Source organism: Oxyura jamaicensis, chromosome Z (assembly GCF_011077185.1).
Source record: "Oxyura jamaicensis isolate SHBP4307 breed ruddy duck chromosome Z, BPBGC_Ojam_1.0, whole genome shotgun sequence".
Lineage (NCBI taxonomy): Eukaryota > Metazoa > Chordata > Aves > Anseriformes > Anatidae > Oxyura > Oxyura jamaicensis.
The window spans coordinates 64164496-64188102 of NC_048926.1; the positions used below are offsets into that span (position 1 = coordinate 64164496).

At 38.1% G+C, this 23607-nt stretch overlaps 1 protein-coding gene across 2 annotated transcripts in view; it reads right to left on the reverse strand.

The window, feature by feature from the left end:
• Nucleotides 1-23607, reverse strand: part of PRDM6 (PR/SET domain 6) — a 77643-nt gene that overhangs the window by 48547 nt on the left and 5489 nt on the right. For both annotated transcript variants that reach the window (XM_035310758.1, XM_035310759.1), the window contains one exon: nucleotides 19396-19703. In XM_035310758.1, the coding sequence (XP_035166649.1) occupies nucleotides 19396-19703 (308 nt within the window). The remainder of the gene's footprint in view (nucleotides 1-19395; nucleotides 19704-23607) is intronic.

The window sequence follows — 23607 nt, forward strand, 5'->3', positions numbered from 1 at the left end:
AGGGAAGGGAAGGGAAGGGAAGGGAAGGGAAGGGAAGGGAAGGGAAGGGAATATAAAAGTATTGCTGATTGCTGGTTTGGTGTGTTTTTCTTCATACGCCTTCAGTTTCAAATCACATTTACCCCATTCCTTTTCTTTACACTGTAAGGAAAGCACTGCTTAAGTGCTTTAAGCATTACACATCAAAACATTATATAAGCTTCCAGAGAACTAGGCACAAGCTTTGTAGTTGGTTTGATAATGAATCTCTCTGGTTCTGTTCAGCACTTAAAATTTAGTTGAATAGAAAGATGAATGTCTTCTAGTTTCAAATGTTCTCATTTGTGGTTCACACATATGATGTACCTGAAGATCTGGGACTTCTAATTAGAGAACATCACAATAAACAGTTCAACACAACAGGCAAAGTGGGATACTTTTTTTTTTCTTTTTTTTTTTTTTTTTCTTTCATGGAGCTGTAACACCTTGTATTCAGACTAATCAAAAAGCCCTGCTCACAGCCTTGGTTGGTCTCTGATTTGAGTGGCTGCAGGAGCAGAATCTCAAACCTTGATTACATTATGCAGCTTAATGTGCCAAACCTGCACACACCTAATGTGTTGCACACTGCAGTGATTCATGCAGGCTAACGATATTGAGAACTCAGCCCTATTGTGCCATGTAGATGCAATAGCTCATTCAGAAATAATTCAGCCTGACACCTCATTGTACAAAGTAGATGTGTTCAGTGTGAACAAATGGTGCTAGCATCTGATGACCATGTCTTTGCTTTTGGTGGAATCATCTCACCTCCTTTTGGCAACTAGCTGTAGACTACAACTGGTTCTAACTGGTTCACTGTTGGCAGTCCTACCAGAAAATTAAAAAAAAAAAAAAAGAGAGAGAGAGAGAGAGAGAGAGAGAGAGGCAAATAAAGTAATGCTTCTGGAACAAGGTTAGGGCAAGTTAAAGGAGGAAAGGGGAAGAGAGAAGTTCCCAGATATGTGAAGGAGGCTCTTGGCTTGCATTTAGAAACAGAGTTAGAAGCACTTTCCTTTGCCAAAGCAGACTTGGAAGTATATAACAAAAGAAGAGCCGGAGGGGGAGGGGGGGAGTGGTGGAACTAGCAGTATTTCAACTCAGAAAATCCCCAAACCTTTCTGTAAAGTGAATAAAGTTTTCCTAGACCTTTCCTTGTTTTCCTAGACCTGATTCAAGGGGAGGATTTCCAAGGATCCACTGGGCACAGGAATAACTCCCACTAGAAATGAATCATCACAGCCTTCAGGAAAAGGGACTCCAAAGATAAGTTGTTCTCAAGTTCCTCTCCTCATGGTGACATGAAGGCCAACACTACTTGCTCTTCAGCACAACATCTCAGGACAGCTCATGTTCAGCAGTCACCCTGTGTTCCTCATTGACAACACTCCTGATTCCTGCTTTCTCACATTGCTTAGATACATATCTTCATTTCCCAGGCTTTATTTGCCCATTCTTTCTTTTTCTTTTTCACACACCCTTCTATTCTCTCAGGCTTTCCATCCTAGCTCCATTCTGCATTACAAATGTACATATTCCTTTCTAAAACACAGTGGCTATCAGCCACTATTTGGATACCTTGACAATTTGACATGCATATGGCACATCTGAGTAAACTGTATATTTTTGTTCTTCTAAAACTCATCTTCTTTACCCAAACTCTTCATGATTTCTTTTGTTGCACTGAAATGATTGCATGTTAGTTTTATGTTGGGACAGGAATAGGTCTCATTTATTTCTGCGGCACACAACTTCAAGGTGCTTAAAAAAAAAAAGAGGTAATAAAAATGGAAAGAGATTCTAGTATATTAAGTCATCTTAGCCCTTATCTCATTTCATGAGAATATAATCCACTAATAATACAATCAAGATGGGAAAATGTTATGGAATACTTCAGTGTATGAGTTTGGGGTACAGTTTTGTGTAGGTAACACTCTTGATACAGTTACATTTGGATTTACAAGGCACATCTGTGAGGAGAACTCGATTGGCATCATTTAATTTCAAACAGTATTTTTTTCTTCATATTTACAAAGAAAAATCAAATACATATAAATGATGTTCAAAGAAATATATCTGATACCCTCAAAAAGCTAATTCTGATTTAGAATATTGATAGCAAATTTGTGCAATATTTTGTATGTGCTGCATAGCCTCATTTGTTAAAAAATACATATAATTAATAATTGACAAGCCCAATTGAAAAATTTGCAGTGGTACTGGATAAACCACCCAAGTGGTTAAATCAATTTCTTTCTGTTTAATTTTGCTATTTGTTTTTCTATCTGAGCTGCCAATTTTCTAACATATTAGAGAAGAAGTAAGAAAGTCTTTTTGATTGATAACAAGCTCAGATTTTTGTGTCAGATCAGTACAGATTTTTTTCAAAGTAAGAATTCTGTATGTTGCTCTTACATTCTTAGACAATTATTCTACAAAAATTATTTAAATGCTCTTTTTTTAGTTGCTTTGACAAGAACACCAAAACAGTTCACATCACCCTTGACCCGCAGGGTGTACATCATCTTGTCAACATATAAACAAACACATGATGGGCTGTATTTTAATAGATTCTGTAAATATCAAGATCCAATTCATCAAAAGGTTTGCCAAAGTGACAGCCGTGGGGGTTGCAGTGTATGGTTGCATTCAGTGTTGTTGCAATAGGAATATTGTTAGAAAATTAAGAGCTACTGTTGCTCTTTCTTCCCTATAACTTTTTTTTTTTTTTTTTTTTTTTTTTTCAGCTCTGGGTTAAGCTGCAGTCTGTACATGCCAATTCATGCATAAGGGAAATATGCAGACTTCCGGGCAGAAGCCACATGGCTGGCTTTTGTAATAATCCCTCTCCTCTCTCCCTGTCTTTATCAGTCAATTCCTCTGATGTGCTGCACTCTGTCAGAAAAGGAGGCTGAGAGGAATTTATAAGCACAGAAACTCTTGCTGAGGAGACTGAGCAGAGCTCAGTTTTGATAAGGTTTACACAGGCACTGTAACTTCCCTTGGTTGGCTTCATAGCTTCATGGCCAGAAGCGATTAAAGCCAGAAGCGATTTCTTCATCATCTACTGCAGACTATACTTCATAGCCCATTACATTTTGTCTGCGGAAAAGCACAGCAAAAGAAGAGCACTGGTGTACGATGGGCATGGGGCATTTGATGCCCCCATAATGGGAGGGGACCCTAAGGAAAGAATTGACAGGATGGCCACATCTGAAGCGGCAGAGATCATGACAAATCTGCAAGGTCAGCAGCAGTCAGCCCAGGGCACAAATATGCTACCTCTGAAATGAAAAGTCAATTTTTCCTGTAACACCTCAAACCACTGTCCCTGGCCTAATCTCTGTGGCCAATCTCTGGCCTCGCTGAAAAGCAAAGAGAAAGCAGAGTACACCTGGACATCTGAGAGAAGAAATTCCCAGCAAGTACCCCACTGAACATGCAAACAATGAGACCTGATTAGGCTTCTTATGTAATGTGCAATGGGGGAGATGTAGGCAGTCTTGCTCTCCTCATCAGTGGACTTGGAGGTAAAGAAAAGGGCTCAGAGTTTCACAGACCATGAAGGCAAAGGATCAGATCATCCAGCCCAGAGCAACAGAACTCTAAAGGACACATCTAACAACCTTTTAAAGAGTCAGTTACCTGCCTCATTGAGATATTATTAAGTTCAACTGCTGCAAAAATAAAATAATCTTCTTTGAGACATATTTTGTTTAATTTCAGCTTCTAGCTGTGGAATTTTGTCTATTCCCTTCTTACCCATTGGAAAGGAAGCCCATCATCCGCCATTTTTTCCCATATCTAAGTATCCATCCAAAGAAATTAAGTCAGCTCTCAACGTTTTCTTCAATGAACAGAACGTATTAAGCTCCATTATGTTGTTTTTGTTTGTTTTTGTTTTGTTTTGTTTTGTTTTCCAAAAGGTGACCACTTCCACAGCCACCCTGTGCTCTCTTTTGTTTTCCCACAGTTCTCTGGTTGTGATCCCAAGGTATAATGTAACTCTTCAAAGATGTTTCAGTCACACTACACTATTCATTTTATGCAATTCCTAGCTGCCATAAACCTGCTGGAGAGGTAGATGCCCAGGTGTTCACTGGGGAGGTCAAACACACTCTTTTTATGTTGTTGTTTTTTTTTTTTGTGTCAAACTAGACACCAAAGGCACCAACTCCCTTGGTGCCTTTCTGACAGACTTCTCCAGGACACCTAGTATAAGAGACTGATGTATGAATTTAAAATATTTGCCCTCTTTGAAACTCCTACCATTTTTGTTTTGCTGGAATGGGGCATAACATTGGGGTATTTTTATTCATTAGCAACTGCAATCACCAGGAACAGAATTTTTAATCAGTCAAAAAAGGGAATGGGTAAACAATTTTAAAAATTGTCCAGAGTGGGTTCTGATATCATGCTATGTGGTTCAGAGCATAAGACCATTCCAAAAACTACTGCTCACTGAAGCTGTCACTGCTGCTTCTTGCCAGACTGTGATACTAGCCTGCAATTTGACATTGGGATGAAGCTCTGTGGTCCTGATCTTGGAAGATAAAACGTGCCTTCTGTAAAGTCCTCAACTCCACCAGCAAAGCTGAAGAGGGTAAAGGAAAGCTCAGGATCATAGGGTGACATTGTGGTATGAGTTTACAGCACCCGGCTCTCCAATGTACTACTTACAGCTGTCACAAACAGAAATGAAGAATATTCTTACCCAACAGATTGTAGCTATGTACAGCAATTGATTTTTTTTGTGTGTTTAAATAGCAAAGTTACTAGGACTTTTCAAGTCAGTAAATAATACGAAACTACAAAAATGTGTTATTACTGATTTGGCTTGTTTGTATGTGCAAAACTGTACTGATATCAACCTATACAGTATAAGACCTCCTTCAGTAATTGCAATAGCATCATTTGCTCATGGTTTACTTGGAACCACTAAGAAGCCCTTTTGGTATTACTGTTAGGCTAAACCTCCTGCAGCTAAAGTCAGGGGAAGTCTATCTAATCTTTAAGTCTTCAGAAAACTCTATCAAGGTGTTGGTCAAATAGTCACAAAAAGCTTGCCTAGCAAGCACTGGACAAAGCTATGCCAGAGCACACAGCTTACCCTAATCATAATAAACACTGCCTGGGCACAATGCACTCTCAGCCCACGGGCCAGTTAATCTTGCCAGTCTCAATTCCTTTGGCACATAACTGTGCTAGCAGACACACTCCCACAGGGCTTCCAGTCTTGTGTCTGGTCAACTTAGTTGACAGAGATAGCAAGCTTGTGCCCATTTCTGCCTGACCATAGCTCACCCTTACTGTGGCATCGTATTTCCTAGTGCAATGCAAAGGACCCACTAAAGGATCTCTAAGAAAACCTTGGCATGTTCAAAAAGATTCACAAAGCTTTCTTTTGTCATATTTGCAAGTTTTGATAGCTTACACTAGGTAAAATATTTAAATGAATGAACAAGAGAGTAGGAAAAATCCAGAGCAAGAAACCATGAAGAGACCGGGAGAATATGATTAATTCTGAACACCATCTTTTCTTAATAGTTTGACTTTCTGCGGGATACCCACAACTCACCATCAGAGAGAGGCAGCTCAAAAAGTGACTGCTAGATAGATCAGCACTCTAATGCTCATGAGACAAGTCTAGCTTGGTTTATGACAGAGTGCTGAAATTACCTGTAATCTCTGAGAACAAAGAGAAAGAATGGCAGCAATCTTCTACAAGAGATCTTCTACAAGCCTGAGAGAGCCTGGGCTCTTTCTCCAAACTCACTGGTACTACATTGCCTCGCTATCTTATTCTCCATTATCTTCTTCAAATACATTGTTTTAGCAGACTGCATCTGTTTGTTGCACCATTTTTCCCTATGATCTAAAGTTGCACTTTTCCAGGCTCCATAGATACATGAATTTGTTGAGGAAAAGTGGAAGATAAGATACCTATCTATTTTATTTTAACGGTGAGACCATCAAAGAGTATGAAGGGGAGAGAAACTCAGTCAGACTTTCAGTCTGTGGCAACCTGATCCTTGGGTATTTCACTACAAAGTCTTTCCTACTTAGTATTTCCTACACATCCTACCTATTATTTCTTTAAGAGATCCACGAAATAAATATCAAGGTGCAATGGCTGCCTGTAGACTTATTTACATAAAGGAATGGAATTAACTAACAAAACATTAAAGTACACCCAGTCCAGCTTTGTCTGTGAGAAAACTTTTTTTTTTTTTTTTTTTTTTTTTCACAGTTAATATGGGATGACAGCTAGAACTAGAAACGGATGCTCTCAACAGCAAACTTACTGCTAATGTTCCACATAAATTAAGATACCTTCTACACAGAAAGGAAATACCAGAATGTTTGCCCTCTTCATACAAATCACTGAAACAAATGCAAAAATCACAAAAAGCATTTTAATATTTTTTTCTGTAATAGATAATAAAATTATAATAAAATAAATACAGTAATTAAAGAAGAAGTTATATATATAAATAAATAAAAAAAAAAAAAGTGAGAAAAAGTAAAAAGCAATAAACACCATGGTGGTCTGTAACTTCACTAGGTTGGCCCTAATCACAAATTATTGCCAGGACGTGGAATTGCCTTGTCTCAACTGTCAGTGTAGCCAGCTGTTTTCTTCATGGGTACAGCAGTAAGTTTAAATTCTTGATGCCTGACACCCCTTAAAAAAGATAATGTGAAGGTCAAACAGAGAAAGGAGCACTTTTCCTGAATCTCCCACCTACCAGTAGTTGGATGTGGGTGCAGTATTAAAGCTGTGTGCTGCCCAGCTTCATAGAGGGCTGAAGGCGTTGTGTTTTCCTCTTCAGTAGCTATCATTGTTATTTCAAATCCTGATTGATCAAGTCCTGTGAGGTCTTGTTAGCTATTTCTGATCAAAAACACAGACACTACGACCTGCAGGCCATAGTGTGGGAATGAATAGCGTAAAGTACAGTATGTGGATATGTGAGATTTCAGAAGAGATAAGTAATAATGTGGAAGAAACAGAGACTCAGAAAGATGGATTAAACAATGAAGACCCTAAAAAGTCATTAAAGTGATCCAATTAGATAGTTGTTACATCTTTGAAAGGATGCCATCTGATTTGGCCAGGCAGCAAACAATGAAATTGTACACAAAACAGTTTTTCAAAAGTAACGGAAAACTCTGCTTCACACAATGAGGTTAATCTTTTCTGACACTTCTGCCTCTGGGATGTGTCACTTTTGGGTAATTAGGGCATAAAAATTAACATTTTATTAAATAAACAAAAACCCACAAAGGTTAAGAAAAGAGACAGATGAACGTAGCCTTTGGAGGAAAGGGAGGCTGTAGACCTCAGCCTGACCCTCAGCCATCTTTTGTTGGGAATGGCAGACCCCAAGGTCAAATAGCTACTCAGCCAGAGTTACTGTCTGAGCCCACCCAGGCTCAGATATATAGCCTGCTCTAATGCATGCTTCACCATATGGCAGGCTGCAGACACCCCTGAGCCCAGGCCACATGCTTGCTGATGGAGAACTCTCACTGATAGAAATTCACCAAATTCCTGGACCAGGGCTGCAATAGGTATCATTCTGCACAAAAAGGGAAATAAATTAATATTCCTAAAAGACCACCCCTTCTTCCAGGTAACTTCAATATGATCCTGGTTTGATCTGAAGAGAAAAGAGAAAGAAATCCAGACAAGAAAACACTGATGAGTAGTTTTGAATATTAATAGAGTACCCATTTTTTCCTGAACATCTTAGTGATTACTGTGTGATCTAAGGAAATGCCAACGTTCATCTCCATTTTGGTTGTTTTGGGAAAAAATAAATAAATAAATAAAAGCATGACAGACAGCCTCTTAAATTCCTTACTTGACTTTTACTTATGCTGAAAGATTTACAGCAAACAAGACTCTTCTTTGTTGGACCATGAAAAACAGATGAGATTAAGTCCAGTGAAAAGTTTTGATCCCATCTCAGATATGAGACCTCAAGTTTCTCAGGAAGCACCCTTCTCTGGCAGAATGCAGAGCCAGAGTATGGCAACTTACAGGTTTCAGAGCAAGGATAGCTAGGAAAGAGAACACTGCTAAACACACACTGATGAGGTCTTGGTTTGGCACACTTCACCAACTGCCCCAAAACATTACAGCAGCATTAAGTGGAATTTTTAAGTCTGTGTATCTTTTTGTTCATTTTCGTTAGAACTGGAGAAAAACTAACTTGCAGCCTCCCACTTTTTTTTCCATTACAAAAACAAATATACATATATATATGTATTGTATTATATTATATATATATAATATATATATTATTTTTTTTCTGGAAGATATCAGTTTTGCTTAAGTGTTCTTGTGATATTATTGCATTAGTTAAAAATAAATAAATAAATAAATCATTAAATGTTAGTGTTTCTTCCTGAATTTTACAAATGCATGCCATCTAGAGGCACCTAACTAACTTATACACTAGTTTTCCTGCTCTGAAATGGAGAGTGGTCCTACATCATGGAATCAAAGGATCATATTTTAAAAATTAAATATTTTTTCTTTGCTGTCAAATGTCAAGTCATTCTCAGAATGTTTGCTCTGAAAGCCAACTGTCTTTTTTTTTTTTTCTTTTGTTTTTTCACCACTTACAAGGAAGAAGAAAAACCACAGACACACACACACAAAACTTTCTTCTTGGAATGCAGAAACCAGAATTTCCATTTCTGACTCGCTCAAATTTCTTTTCAAAAGTCAGACCACTTGACAGCTGATGCCATCAGCCACATACAAACATTTTGTGAGATTGTTTCACTAACATCTGCTAATTATGAACACAGTTTTTAGCAGCTGAACACAAGACATGGTCTAGATATGAACAATTGTTGCTCTTAGAAAGTCCACCTGATAGGATTAAAGCCATGTTTGGGACTAGCTCTCCTCTACCTTTTTATGGAATGAAAAGCTGGTAATAGTAAATGTATGAGTCATTTATATGGAGGCAAGATAGTTTAAATTGAAGTAACTGGCAATACTTATCCACATGGAAAAAAAAAAAAAAAAAAAAAAAAGTCTGGGTGTTTAGTACTATATATATCAATATGCGCATATATCCCTTAAGGATTTCATCATGGTGTGCAAAGAGTTAGAAACCGCTCCTCTAGCACCATATTCAAAAGAACTAGACAATATCTATTTAACATACCATCAATATCATTCAGCAGGCTTTCCCTCACCCAAGAACTGCGCTGAAGGAGCCTCCAAGAGAGCTGCTTGTTCACCAGGAGGTAACACATCACTCACTGACTTACTCTAACACTGACACTCCCACTTCTCTGGCAACAGAAGTGCTGCTACACAGGTCACAGGCCTAGAAATCACTCAGATATTACAAAGCCAAGCCTTGCAAGCAACAGACGTTCTCTATGGGGCCACCTAAAGCGGAATGCTGAAGATAGTGGTATCTTCCTACAGCACCCAGTTTAACATTCATTGGACAAAGGCGTTGGGAACAGCTGTCGCAGCAAAGTTTCACTAGCCTCCACTAGAGGCTATGACCTAACCATGACCAAAGTATGTTTGTTTGTTTTTTTAATGCCACTTAAGAATGTTCTGTGATACTGTTTTAGAATTGGACGCCAGTCACAAACAACGTGCAGACAGCCTGTGGTCATGTCAAAACCAACACATTTGAGAATTCAAACTGGTAAAAACAGCCAATTTAGGCTTCGGCTTTTAGTGAAACTGAAAGATTTAGGACAGACATAAATTCAGGTGATTAGCCTCACAGACAGTGTCACAACTCATCACTGCTACAAATAATAATAAGAAGAAGAATTTAATTGCATAATTTATGCACGATGTATACTGGGTATCTTCTCTTGTTTACCACATTAGAGGTAAAAAAATGTCATTTTTTGTCCACAGCTGTTGCTGTTGTCTTGCTGGTCACAATAAAATGAATTAACACAAAACCAAGGAAAAAACCATAGTTCAGCAAAACTGCAAAAGAAAGAAAGAAAGAAAAAGAAACACACAAGCCGAGTCCATCTCATTTTTTCCACGTCATTGTGAATCTCATTAATTTCCTGCTTTTACTGTAGCAACAGAAATGAAGACAGAGTTCAAGTCAACTTAAAATAGAAATAGAATATCGAGAACAAAAGTGTTTTGTTTGTGTTTTTGTTTGTTTGTTTTGCTTATACTTTGACTACAATAGTAAGATCTTTTTGTAAAGTAGTGGCCTAAAAACATCAGTCACCTATCCATCCTGATATGAAAGTTCTTTTGGCAGCTTGAAAAATGCTAATAGCCTGCCCTCTCTAGTGAATGTTGACATAACATCAGGCAAACAGAACATATAAAATATTTAAAAAAAAAAAAAAAAAAAGTCTTTACACAATTGGAAAATTGGCCTAGGTAAATATCATGAACTCTGGCATTGCATGCTTCATTCACTTTATACATGACACTTCATTTAACATATGATTTGTTTATTTGTTCATTTGTTTTCAGTTTAGGACTGTAACATATACTGAACTCATTTGATTCATTTAATTCTTCTGTTTCCAAATTCAGGGCTGTTACAGGTGAATGACATGAAGAACAAAGCCTTCATATGGCCACAGTTTCAGTAGGAATTTATCCCATTCTTGGCAAAACCACTTTTCTCTACCATGTAGTTCCACAGATGAAATCAAAACATCTTTAGAAATATCTTTTTGTCACTAAATTTGCTTGCTTATATACCAGCAGGTCTTTATACAAAAAGTACTAGGTTGAATAACTATTAAAATACATAATATTATATATATATATATATATATATATCTTGGTAGATCCATGCAACAAATATTCAATGTAGTACAAACTATGAACTTATTACTTACAGATTTTTTACGAGATATAATAAATATTTTTTACTGGATGCTAATAGTTATTTAACTAAATACCATGCACTACAGCACAGTCACTGTAATCCTTTCTTTCTTCACAGTAAAATATTATCTTTAATAAAAGTAATACATTCATACAAGGGTATCTTCAAGTCAACTGTGCATTACTGTTCCTGTACGTACAGTGGCAGACAACACGCAGGTGGCTCTGCACTTCTGAAAGAGTGGTTGGCCTATCTTGGGAAAAAAAAAAAAAAAAATATGATTTAAGAGTTGTGATTAAAGTGATACTGTGTTATTCACTCATGCCTGAAGACCCCATTAAATCAAAGTTCCTGGTGACATCAATGGCTATCTTGTCTGAGCAAGGACTGATTAACAACTGCAGGATACTCGTCCTGGAAGCTCATGATCTGCATGAGGCCTGACACAAATTAGCTCATTGCCAGCTGCAACTGGACCTCAATTACAGCTTGCAAAATAATCTTCTGTAATCACCTGCATTTTAAGCTTTAACATTTGGAGATTTTTGCCATGTGCATATTGTTCATTTTCACACAGGTAGAAAGCAGTGTGGTTCTGTGGTTGGCAGCTAATGCTTGGCAGTTTTAGTGTATTCATCTTAATATAGGAAAACTTCTAGAGTGTATTTGCTTTGTGACATAATGTCTTTATTATGTCTTACAGAAATAATTGACCCAAATGAAGTTACTGTACACTATATCTATTGGTTAATTAGAACTTTAAGATGCAACAAATAAAGCACATTATTGACTTTTAAATCTTCAATCAAATAAATATTTACAGCTGCAATTTGCCAAAATTATTTACCTTTCAATAATGGATCACAAAGAGAATGTGTGCTACAGAGTCAAATGAATGCCTTGACCATCAGCAAACAAATTACAAACAATAGAGAAAGAAAACAAAACAAAACAAAACAAACAAACAAAAAAAACTTTCCAGCTCTCATTACCATCTATAAAGAGGTGATGTAATTCTTCTTTAAAGATATGTGATGTTCTGCATTAGCAGACTTCTTGCAATGCATAATTGACCTTGAGATGGAGAATAACCTAGTGGTAGAGTGTCTTTTCTTTTAGGGAACAATGAGAATATTAGAGGACATGCCTGTTGTCAATGATCATTGCTGAAATCTGCCTATACCACACTGGGACAATCAATTTTGTAAATGATTGCAATAATCAAGGAAATTGCCTAATTTATAAATCCTGGCATACAGCATTTTAATGGATTTCTAGATTTTAATGCTGATGCTTTCAAAGCCAAATGAATTGTTGTCCAAGCTGTCACTACACAAAATGATAAAAACATTCTGTCTTGTGGGTAACTACATCTCATGGATATTCAGACCATCTAGTACATAATCACTCATTAGCGAATCCTGTGATAGTTCCCAGTGGCAAAACAATATCAAAAAGCCACTATTTCCCTGTGGAAAAGCCATCTCTGGAATCAAAGACAAAAACCAGGCTGGTATTACTGAACAATTATGTTAAAAAAAATTCCTAGTCTTCTTAGTCCAGATAAGGCAGCACACTGGTTAGCTCTCTTCATGGTATGTTATGGGGTTTTGTTTTTTTCTCCCTCCATATATAAAATAATCTCGTTTCTTTACTACCAGGCAGGTCCAACAACTTTTTGATCATGAGACACATAAATACAGGCACTACTGATACAGAAGATGAACAAACGCAGGGCTTGGTGCCATGGCTATTACTGGTGGGTAATTCTCCCTAATCCACACTCAGACTTGCTCTCTATACTTAAGCTCGTTCCAGAGATGTAGTTGTACACAGATTGCTATTCTCAGTTAAACCTTAAGCAATTGATTTCAGCCAATAGTGGGCTGCCAGTACTTTACTTACTGCTCAATCTCACTAACCTGACATTTATGGTGTACTGATTGGCCTCTGTCAGTGGTGGTGGTTGTAAATTCACTTTGAAAAGCTTTGTGTTAACAGCCTTCAACCAGGCTCTGAGACGAGTACGAGCAGGCAAGCTGACAATTGCTCGACCTCCTGCCCTTATTACAGTGAGTAAATCAGGCTTTGAGCCATTAGGCTGGAGCCTGAGGCCTACACAAAAAGGATTGACATGACTAAAGGTCAACCTCTGTCACACATGTGTAACAATTTGGATAATGGAATTCTGTAACTTATCTGAAAAAGGTGCCAAACACACAGGAGGAAAGTACATGCTAGACTGAATTTTCCAGCTTTTACGTTAAGCAGACACTTAAAAGTCTGTGTTTTAAAGCCAACACGTTTGATCCCATGAAATCTAGGGGAACAGCACATGTAAAGAAGTGACTGAGGCAGTTCTGCAAAATACTGAGCATCTTCTCCATCCTGAAAAGTGCATGCTGCAGTTTTGGCTTATAAAATCTATCGCCAATATGCTATTGGCATCAGGTATGCCATATATTTTGGATATCCATATATCTCATTAAAGTACTGCCTTTTTCATCCACATTCAATCAAAAGTCAATAGGAATTATTCACTGTTAATAGTATCATAAATTAAGAGTAATTTCATGCCTTATAGACTAGATTTTATCCAACAATGGAAATTGCATTTCCTAACAAGTTCAAATTAAAAGAGAGAGAGAAAAAGAAAGAAGAAATGGTCAAATGTTTCCAGATTTTGGGTGATTGGATCACTTTTGAACAATGTAAAAAGGTAGTGGTCGAATAAGGATGAAAATGAGCTTTCACATTTGTGTTCCGTGTCAATATTTTTGTGCATTATGTAATGTAACCTACAAGGTGAGATCATATGCAATGGAAAAACAGTCAGTGCATAATCTGGCCATTTAGATAATATGGGGTTTTGTTTTGTTTTGGGTTGGGTTGTTTTACTTTTGTTTGTTTGGTTTTAGTTTATTATTATTATTTATTATTATTATCATTATTTTCCAAGAATAGTGCGTCCATGTGTATGTTTATTGCTGTCCTCAGAATTTTTGTTTTCAGTAACAATGTTGAGATTCTGGGGAAGAATCCAACCCTGTTCCCCCTCCCAAGTTTATTACAAACTTTCCTACAGGAAATATGAAGCCAAATTAGACTGTTTCTGTGGCACGTGTTCTTAGGCTTATTTATCTGTTTGTAAACAGTAAACACCTTTGTGTTCATGCAGTAAATGTACAGGGAAGACACTGAGATACCTGAAGATAAGACATCTTTTCAAACATGTAGGGTTTCTAAAAGAATCAACAAGTTTTAATTTTACCATCATAATAATTATCAAATATAAACTAGCTTTTATGTTTGGGATAAAAGTAACTTTGGATTGACATTAAGTAAGTTATCTATAGCTTACAAAAGTTATCTGGAAAAGTGTGATAGTAACTGATCAGAAATACTAATGTGGGCAAGTGGCTTTATAGCAGCTTAGCACAATTTTCTTGTAAGGTACATAAATTAAAGAAGCCGTTATGCTAAATGTGTTCTAACAACTTTCGGCTCAGTAAGCTACTGCACACAACACTGGGGACATTTGCAGTAGGCAGTATGTGCATTTGAAATCCATGTAAAAGTAAAAATTAGTGTGGCTTTTTTTTTTTTAATAGAAAGTAAATGCAAAATTTGTATACCACACAAAATCATCAGAAAATGCAAAACAAAACAAGAGAATGGTGCCAGCTGTTAGTCTGCATAATTTAAGATATAATAGTAATATAGCTAGGGTTTTTTCAAGCCAAAATTATTTGAATTTCATGAACATGACATATTTGAAACAGACCTGACAAGCAGTCTAGAATACTAGATGATGGATTGCTGAGAAACATAATTTTCACTTTAATAGAACTGTGGCATGCACATAATTCTATCCCCTAGTGCTTTGCTGTAACAGTGAATTTAGTCCAAAACTGCAGCCTTGAGAATTTGAATACAAATCTATCACTATAACTGGAATGAGTTCTTCTGAAAGGTAAGGATTCCCTCTGCAGATTAATTTGTACAGAAGTGCACGGCACCACCGCACAGACTCTGGACAGCATATGTCCCAGCAAAATGCCTGTTCTAGGTCCGGATGAAGTCAAAGGCAGTGTTTTCTTTGACTTCAGCTGGGACACAGGAAGGCCGATAAGTACCCACATGGTACTTTATTAAAATGACATGCATACTTTCTAGTAATGCCAGTTAATCCTAACCATTTAAGTGGAAAATTAGTAACATAGTTTTACCATTTTGTAATTACTAATGAATACCCTGCTGTACGCATATTTTGAACATCCCTGTAAAAGAATAAAACCAAAAAATTCCTAAAATTTGGAAAATAATTTCTAAAATAAATAAATAAATAAATAAATACAGTCAAGTTAAAATAAAGTATAGTAATGTATTTGACATTCTTGAGCTATTCCAATAAAAAGACTATTAGATCTCTGGCAATAAACAAACAAGCAACAACAACAGACCAAAAAAAAAGCAAACTGTTTATCAGGCAGATGAAGATAAGGAGACTGAAAGATTCCATCTTCTGATACATCTGTCAGTAAAACTTTTCATCTAAACTATATTTTCAGGGGAAAAGACCATTTATGATTAAGCTGTTTCCAGAATTTGCAGTTTAAAGTTTGGAGCCTGAAAAATTTTGACTACTAAAATGTATATGCCTTTTAAACTTCTATATTTTATTCTAATAGATTTTTAAATGTATATCGTATACATTCCTTAAGTCTACTCTTATTAAATTTTGATGTTAAACAGAAAGGGGAAACCATGTGCAACTAGATTAATTTATCTCCAGGGGATAAGGACACATTAATAATTGAGATAATGTTTTCATATATGTTGGAATCAAGTGTGCCTTTTCAATTCTTTATTAGAAAACACATTAGGGGAAAATTATCTCATTCTCATCAGTAAGACCTAATTGCTGAGAAAGTCTCTGTTTTCTTTGCAATAACAAAAGGATTGTTCTCATTACTTCAAAATGAAAAAAATAAATAAATAAATAAAAATGAAATATTATCAAGCAGCACTGGAATAAATGCCGGTATTACCAAAGAGAGTGTTTACTTAATACACCCAGTCCTGTTTTTGTTTTAAACAAATCAGAGTTTATTGTATTTTTATAAAATAGAAGCAAACTCTGGATTGGATAGAAGTGGGCCAAAGGGGGGGGGAAAAAAAAAAAAAAAAAAAAAAAAAGTACCGGCAGAAATTTAAGAAAAACAACTGAAAATGACTAATATTTTTGGCCTTCTGAAGAACTGATCTTTCTGTAAAAAAATCATCTTGGCTGATTGCTAGAAAGCTCTATAATTTCCCATGAACACCCATAGGTGCCGAAGCCTGTTGTGAGGTAATGGAATGGTATGTAATTTACTCTGAATCGCTGTACGTTATGCTATATGGATTACATACAAAGCAAACATTGAGTGCATGGTGGGAACACTTGTGTAGACAGACCGAAGCATATTTCCGTAGTGTTGAACTATACATCAAATGTAATGTTTCTGATGTTTCCCACAACAAAGAAAGTTAAGAAGTCGCCAAATCAGTAATTATGCTTAAAAGATTTTACAATAGCCACTCTATTTATCTGGTGTACACTGAAAACAAAAAAAAATCATAAATTAAAAGAAACATCTATCAGCTTTACTTTGCAATGTGGAGACAAAAATTATTATAAAGCTGTCAGTGGTACTAAGAAAGGTAAGTCTCCTCTACGAGGCACATCAAGACCTAATGCTGAATAACCAAACTGCGCGCATACTCGTACTTGAAGCTATTTTGAAAAGATGGGTTGAAAAGAACTGAGTAGTCGCAACTTTATAAAGAGACAACAGTGAAACATTCCTTTAATGTTTGTGGTGATTTAGTCTATGTTCCTATACTATATAGACTAAAAGAGCTATTTAAACGCATACTTTCTATTGCTTGTATTAATTTTCATAGGTCAGCTTTGTAAACACCAACACACACTTTCTGCTTTCTTTTACTATATTTTCCTTTATTAAATATTTGTTCTCTGATAGAAAAAAGATACTGAATTGAAAGTTAAAATAATTGAGAAATGTCCAAAGCTTTATGTTTAGCCAATTATTGGGATATGTTATTCTTTGCTAACAATTTTTGGCATTAGCAGAAATAATCTGAGACCATAACCCACAATAGCTCCCCCTTAAAAATTAATTTAATTTTTATTTTGAATATAATTCACTTAAAATAAACACACACTCAATTTGATAGCCAATGGGAAATCTGTGTTGTGTATTAGGAACAGACAAGCAATTCCACATAAAAACTCAGCTGACACCCACCGGTGACCTGAATCTGGCACATACATCAGTGCTGTGTCTTATTTTCACTTGACATCTTTTTCTTCTTTGCTTTTGGCTCTAACCCTCCACCCCCATACTTCTTTGATTTCTTTAAAACATTTTAATCTGAAATTAGACTTAAAAAACCTTGCCTACAAAAAGAAAAAAAAAAAAAAAGGCAATAATTGTAACTTAACTTGCATAAAACTGATTGATATGGAATTAATTTTTAATTGATAATGTAAATATTTAAGGCTAACATAAAACTTTCTAACTCCATATATTTTAGCTAAATTTCAATGTTTTTTGTAAGCTGATGATGTGGCAAGTTTATTTTATCATTGAACATTATGTTAAATAACATAGCCTAAACCACAAAACACCTCAAACATAATAAAGACTCCAAAGTCATTGCAGAGTTTCATTAAAAAGAAAAAAAATAATAATAAAAAATATAAAAAAATAAGAACATACCTTATAATCACCGTGGTTTGGTAGAAATAGATTTAAGCCCAATTTATGAATATCTGATATACAGAGAAATACAATCTCCACTGAAAGTAGCAAAAACCTCCCAATAATTTCAAGTCATCCCATATTTTATGGAATAAATTTAAGTGCGCTCCAGGACTGATATTTTACTCTTTAATGTGAAACTCTCACTGCAATGACTCCTGTGGGCAAATACTTTTAGACAAAGCCCCTGATGTGCTATTACTATTTGTTTGCACATAGGAGATGCACAGGAGTTCCTATTAATGGAAACAGGTCACATATATCAGGTAGCATGCAAAAACAGAACAAAATGATGAAAAGAGGTGATCATCAGTTCATAGAACTGACAACCTAAATACACACAGGTTTTCTGTGAGTACTATACGAAGTACTGTGAGTTGGCTCCACAACATCAAATATCTTTTAAAAACATATTCCTTTTTACTATATGCCCACTGCAGACAGCAAAAAGGCTCCTTGTGCCTTCATGGGCTTCTTGCCAGGTTTCTAAACAGCCAGAATGACCTCTTATTTTCTGGAGGTTCTGATATGGTCTAGATGAGTAAATAACATCTGTAGATCTATGGGCACATTTCTACTGACTCTCTATAGCGTTACCCTTGAAATGAACAGGAGCTGTGGCTCTTGAGAGGATTTAACAGAACTAAGAAATGACTCCTTCCAGCACAAAGCAAAGAAATGAGAGCAAAAGAATAGGTAGACGGGAGGCTGTTCTTATAAATTAGACATACTGACACACCTAAGGATTGCACTTGTTCCTTGTTAATTATCGGATCTTTGTGTAAAATAAGCATTTGTTGTATTTTCTTTCTAAATTAGCTTTCACAAGATGTTGTTATCATCTATATACAAACGACACCCAAGCATGAAAATCTGGCGCTTCACTGGAGACAGTGTACATGGTCATGAACAGTAATAGCCATGAGTGTCCCCATACAGTCAAAGGAATACAGTGACCTCTTCTGCCAAACCACAGCAGATTATTTAGAGTTTGTCGCTAAGTAAACCAAATTATCACAGCCTGAACGTTTTTGTATCAATTATCATTGTTGCTCCCTCTAAGATGGTGACAAATATAAAACAAAACGCCAGCACAAAAAGCTTTCGCACTCAGACACTGAAAGCACCACTAGGGGAACTCATGGTCGGTGCAGGACCAGAGCTGAGCTAAATCACAAGCTAATCGTGAGTGGCAGGGCTGTGGACGACGCTCCTGCACTTCTCTCAGCAGCTCTGTTGGACTGCCTGGGAGCCACAGCGGTGCAGCGCCTCAGCCCGCATGCTGTGCTCAGGCTGAGGGGATGCATAAAGCCAGGGCTGTGACCTAGCAGCTCCTTTGGCCTTTGTTATGCAGGCCAAAATATGAAGACCACCATTTGTTGTGACCTTCAGCCGTCTCTGGCCATGTCTCTGTGTGCCACAGCAGACCATCAGCCATGATCTGCTCTTCCCATGCGAACCAGCTGGGGTCTTGAGGTGCCAACCGGCCTCCCGTGTACCCTCAGCAGGTCAGGGCTTGTGGTTGCACTTTCAAACCTGCTGTGTTGACTTACTGACATTTTCCCCTCATGCTTTTGCTTTGTTTTGTTTCACCGTGTAAAACTATGCTGGTCCTACACGCAATTGAACTCAACATCTGCTTCAACATAACCAAGTTTGACAAGGAAGGAAAGACAACGACTTACTTCCCAGAGATGCTGAGTGTTCCTGATGGCTCCCGCTTGGACCTTTTCTGGCAGGAGCAGGACTCCCTGGAAGGGCCCGATCCAGGTGCCCTGCTGGATCCGCTGCGCCGCGCAGATGCCGTAGGCCAGGCCGGGCACCGTGCTGGTGCACAGGCACACCTCCCGCGGCAGGTCCCGCAGCCACTCGGGGATCTCAGGTGGAGGGGCCGCTGCCGCGGCACTGCTGGTGCCCACCAGACGCCGCAGGGAGTGGAGGGGCCCGTGCATGGGGCACTCGCCATTGCGGTTATCGGCGCACATGTCACACCCTGGGAGGCAGAGGGGAGAAGGCTGTCAGCGCCGAGGTCACGCCAGTCCCTCTGCTTTGTCCGTGACTTCGTGGCCAGCCAGGACACACACACACCATGCCCCTTTGCGTGGTGCCTCGGCCTAACCTCGCCAAGCCCTTAACAAGAAATCCTGAAGGCTCAGCAGAAACTCCGCAGACATTTTGCAAGCACAGTGTGTTCATAGAGCTGCCAAGACTCTTTCATCCTGACACAATTTCTAATTTTTATGTTTTTGATGAACAGAAGGCCCATTTAAACTGCCCCAGTGCTGCATTTCAGAGAGACATTTAAAAACCTACTCTCAATGCCTTGGAAGTGTCCCATGTTCTCCTTAACACATCTCAGCCCAAGGGTTTAATTGGAACAGGATTTAATTTTATCCTTACTTTGAATGAACATTCGCTCTAATTTTTACATTGACAGATGTGTGCGTGCATGTCTATTCAGAAAATAAATTAAGTAGAACCTCATGAATGACAAGTCAGAGCATGCGTGCATCTTTACTTCCTTATAAGCAAATCTAATCTCAAAAATGAAATTATGTAGCAAATATTGCTGAACCCTAGCGCACATTTTAAAAAAAATATATTGAACTGGAACACATGCTCTTTGCCAAGCTGAGGTAGCTGAGGCTAAGAATGAGAACAGCATGTCTGGTTTTGTGAGCAGCTCCCATGAAAAAATACCGTTTTGTAAAAAATGTTAATTTCCCTAAGTGGGTTAGTAATGGATGGTGTTGCTGTATTTTGGGAAGATCCAACTGTGATTTCTCTTTTCTGAGCAAGGGAAATTTTGTTAAAATGTTTCCGTTACACACTATTGAACATGCCATGAATGCACAACTTCCAGGAAAATGTTTCGTGCTCAGGAAACCCATTTCTCTGGAGGTATGCTGAGTTAATATAACAATAAATCTATTGAAATAGGTTACCATCTTCTGTAGGTTTCATTTTTGTATTACGGGAAAGGTTTTCGTATAAATTTATCTCAGAAACACAAACACTAAACCACAGAGCTAGCCTTGCTAGATCGCCTGTAACCACAGCCTCAATTCTCAGCAAGACCGATTCAGCTGTCCTTCTTTCCAAGGTGGAAAGCTACACGCAAAAGCTGGTTTCTCTCAAAACCATCGTGCCTTCCTTATCCAAGAGGCACACTGCCTTGCCCTGCACCAGGCTGTGCGAGTCCTCGGGGGGAAGATTTGTGAAAGCACAGGGAAAAGGTTCCCAGCTAGACCAGAGAGAACATTATTATGCTGCAAATATTCCTACAGCCATTCCCAGTCATGATGAATAAAAGGCAATGAGTATATGTCCGGTGTTTTTGTGGTTGTTGTTTCTCTTGTTGTTTCCACAGCTAGTTTGGAAACTGGAGTATCACCTCAACATCTTTTCTTTCCTCTTTGAAACCAGCGATCAAGAAATCCTGTGTTTTTGGCACATGCAAAGATCTCAGAGGCTGCACTAGACTTTGGCACACCCGGATCATGCAGGAGAGGATCCCAAATAGGAAAAACAAAACAAAACAAAATGGCATGTATGTGCATGTTAAGCAAATTTGGCATCTTACCATGCAAGTTAGAAAGAAAACATCTGAGAGGAAAACTGAGGGTTCAAAGAGAAGATGTCTGAGCATGATGTCAATTAGCACCCAGGGCAAGCCCTTGAGTCTGACCTGCTTGCACTGTTTGGCCATCTTTTGCATGCGTAACTCTGCTCCCAGCTGACTGATTATTAATGGCTTTTTTGGAGACACCATGTCTCTGTAGCAACTTATGTTAAAGGCATCCTCGTGGCTCCATTCAGGTAATTTCAGTGTCAGCTTTCTGCATCCTACCTCCAGATATGCAATGTCTCTCCTGCACACAATTTGTAGTGCCTGCCCAGAACGAGGATTTCTTTGCTTCATGCTGACAATATGTGTAAATACTATACTTAATTTATATTTCTTAAAGGAAAGGAGAGTAAGAAATTGAAGAGAAGTATAAATGAAGTCCACGTTACTGTCATTTACCCTTGCAGAAAGTCACACATAATGATATTTATTTTCCACTGTCCAAAACACTGGTAATGTCTTAATGCTTGGCAGCTGCAGTATGTTATCTCCCGCTGTGCTCCTTTCCCTTTGTCCTGCCAAAGCTGAAAATTTGGAAAACGGGACATCTTCTGAAACTGTTTTGTCATATGGCTTGCTGTTGAGAGGCAGGGAGTCTGTCCTTAGACTAAGCAGTACTGAGAGTCTTCTGAGTTGCATGCTTTATTCATCTATCTCCAGTTGTTACTGAACTTTAGAAATAGTCATTAAAAAAATCTCATAAATAATACAAGTGGAAGCACTACTGGACTTAATTTACCTTGCCTTAATAAAAAGTCCGCATATGTCTTTTCTTTGTCCCATGAGTTACTTTTGGCTACTGATACTTGGAAGGCTTTGACGCAAACACACTTTCTATAATGTTTTGCCACACATCTAAGGACAGTCCATTTGGAGAAACAATAAGGAGTGGGTTCCTTTGCCTCACACAACAAGGGAAGGAAGTCCTTTATAAAAGCAGCTTCCATCTTGCCCACTTTCCTGCCTCACAAAAAGGATCAACATCATCCTTCATGAGCAACGCAAAGTAGGACATCATGCAGTGCAGCAATGTGCTAAACAAGACATGGAAAGGAAAGGTTGGTTTTTGTTTTGTTTTGTTTTGTTTTGAAAGAGAGCTGTGACCCAGTAGCTCCCTAAGATCAGGGCTCTAGTAGCACTGCAAGAGTGTCTGAACCAGAGGGCAAGTGTTGAGATCCCCACGGGTGTGGGAAGCTCAAGTAAAAGGGACACAGTGGGACAAGTGTGAGCTGCCTAGGGGGCTGCCACACAGAACAACGAGGAGAGTCGTGCCATGCCCTTCCTGCTTCAGCCTCAGAGAATATCTATCTGAGCATGGGCCTCGCCCAAGGACCTCAGAAATGAATACTTCCACTGGCTGTAGAAGGTTCAGTCAAGCCTCAGAGCAGTAAGAAATGTGAGAAAATTGAGGGATTTTCTGAAAATGGAAAAAGTGAGGAGGACTACAGCCAGAACATAGCATCTCCAGACAAAATAAGAAGAGATAAAAGGTAAAGTCACTGGGAATGCAATATTGCAGGCCTTAATGCAGACAGACTCTTTGGAAGGAGATCAGTTTTTTACTTTCTACCTTCATGCTCTATAGATAGGAGGATTAAGGCAAGAAAAAAAAAAATAAATGATTTCCTAGTGGAGCTGTTTGGTATGGCTCTTTTGGGAAGAGTGCAATATGTTATCGTTTATTTGCCTCCATAAAATTGAACACGGTGTAATGCCAGCACTATAACTCCATGTGAGTATACTTAAAAGTACTAGACTCAAGCAAAAAGGGAAAGGACACATCATTGCCACCAAATATGATTCTAAACGCTCTCCAACCTAAATAGCACTACTACTGCATATTTTAAAGGAAATCTGAGAGGAGAAAGCTTTTCTCAGTAAAAGGTAGAGTCCAACACAGTGTTTAAACCAGCAAGCCAGCTGTAACAATAAATGAAGGAAATACATTTTTGTCTCGGCAATAATACGCTTCAAAGGTGCAGTTACACTGGATACCTGCAGTTTGCTGGTATTAAAGGAGGGTGGCCTCTGACCCTCAGCTCCATAATTCACTGCAAGCGTGCAGGTATCCAGTGTAAGTGGCCATCATTTCACACGGAATTACTCACTCGCAAAAGTAAATCACTGCCGCTGGCCCTGCGCCCCTGCCTGGGCCCAGGTACACAGCCAAGAAGGTGGGTGAGGCAGCCCCCTTCCATCTCCCGAGGGGCTTTCCTGCGGACGGCTTCCCCGTGCCTCGCTTTCCTCACCAAGGAGCTGAGATTAATGT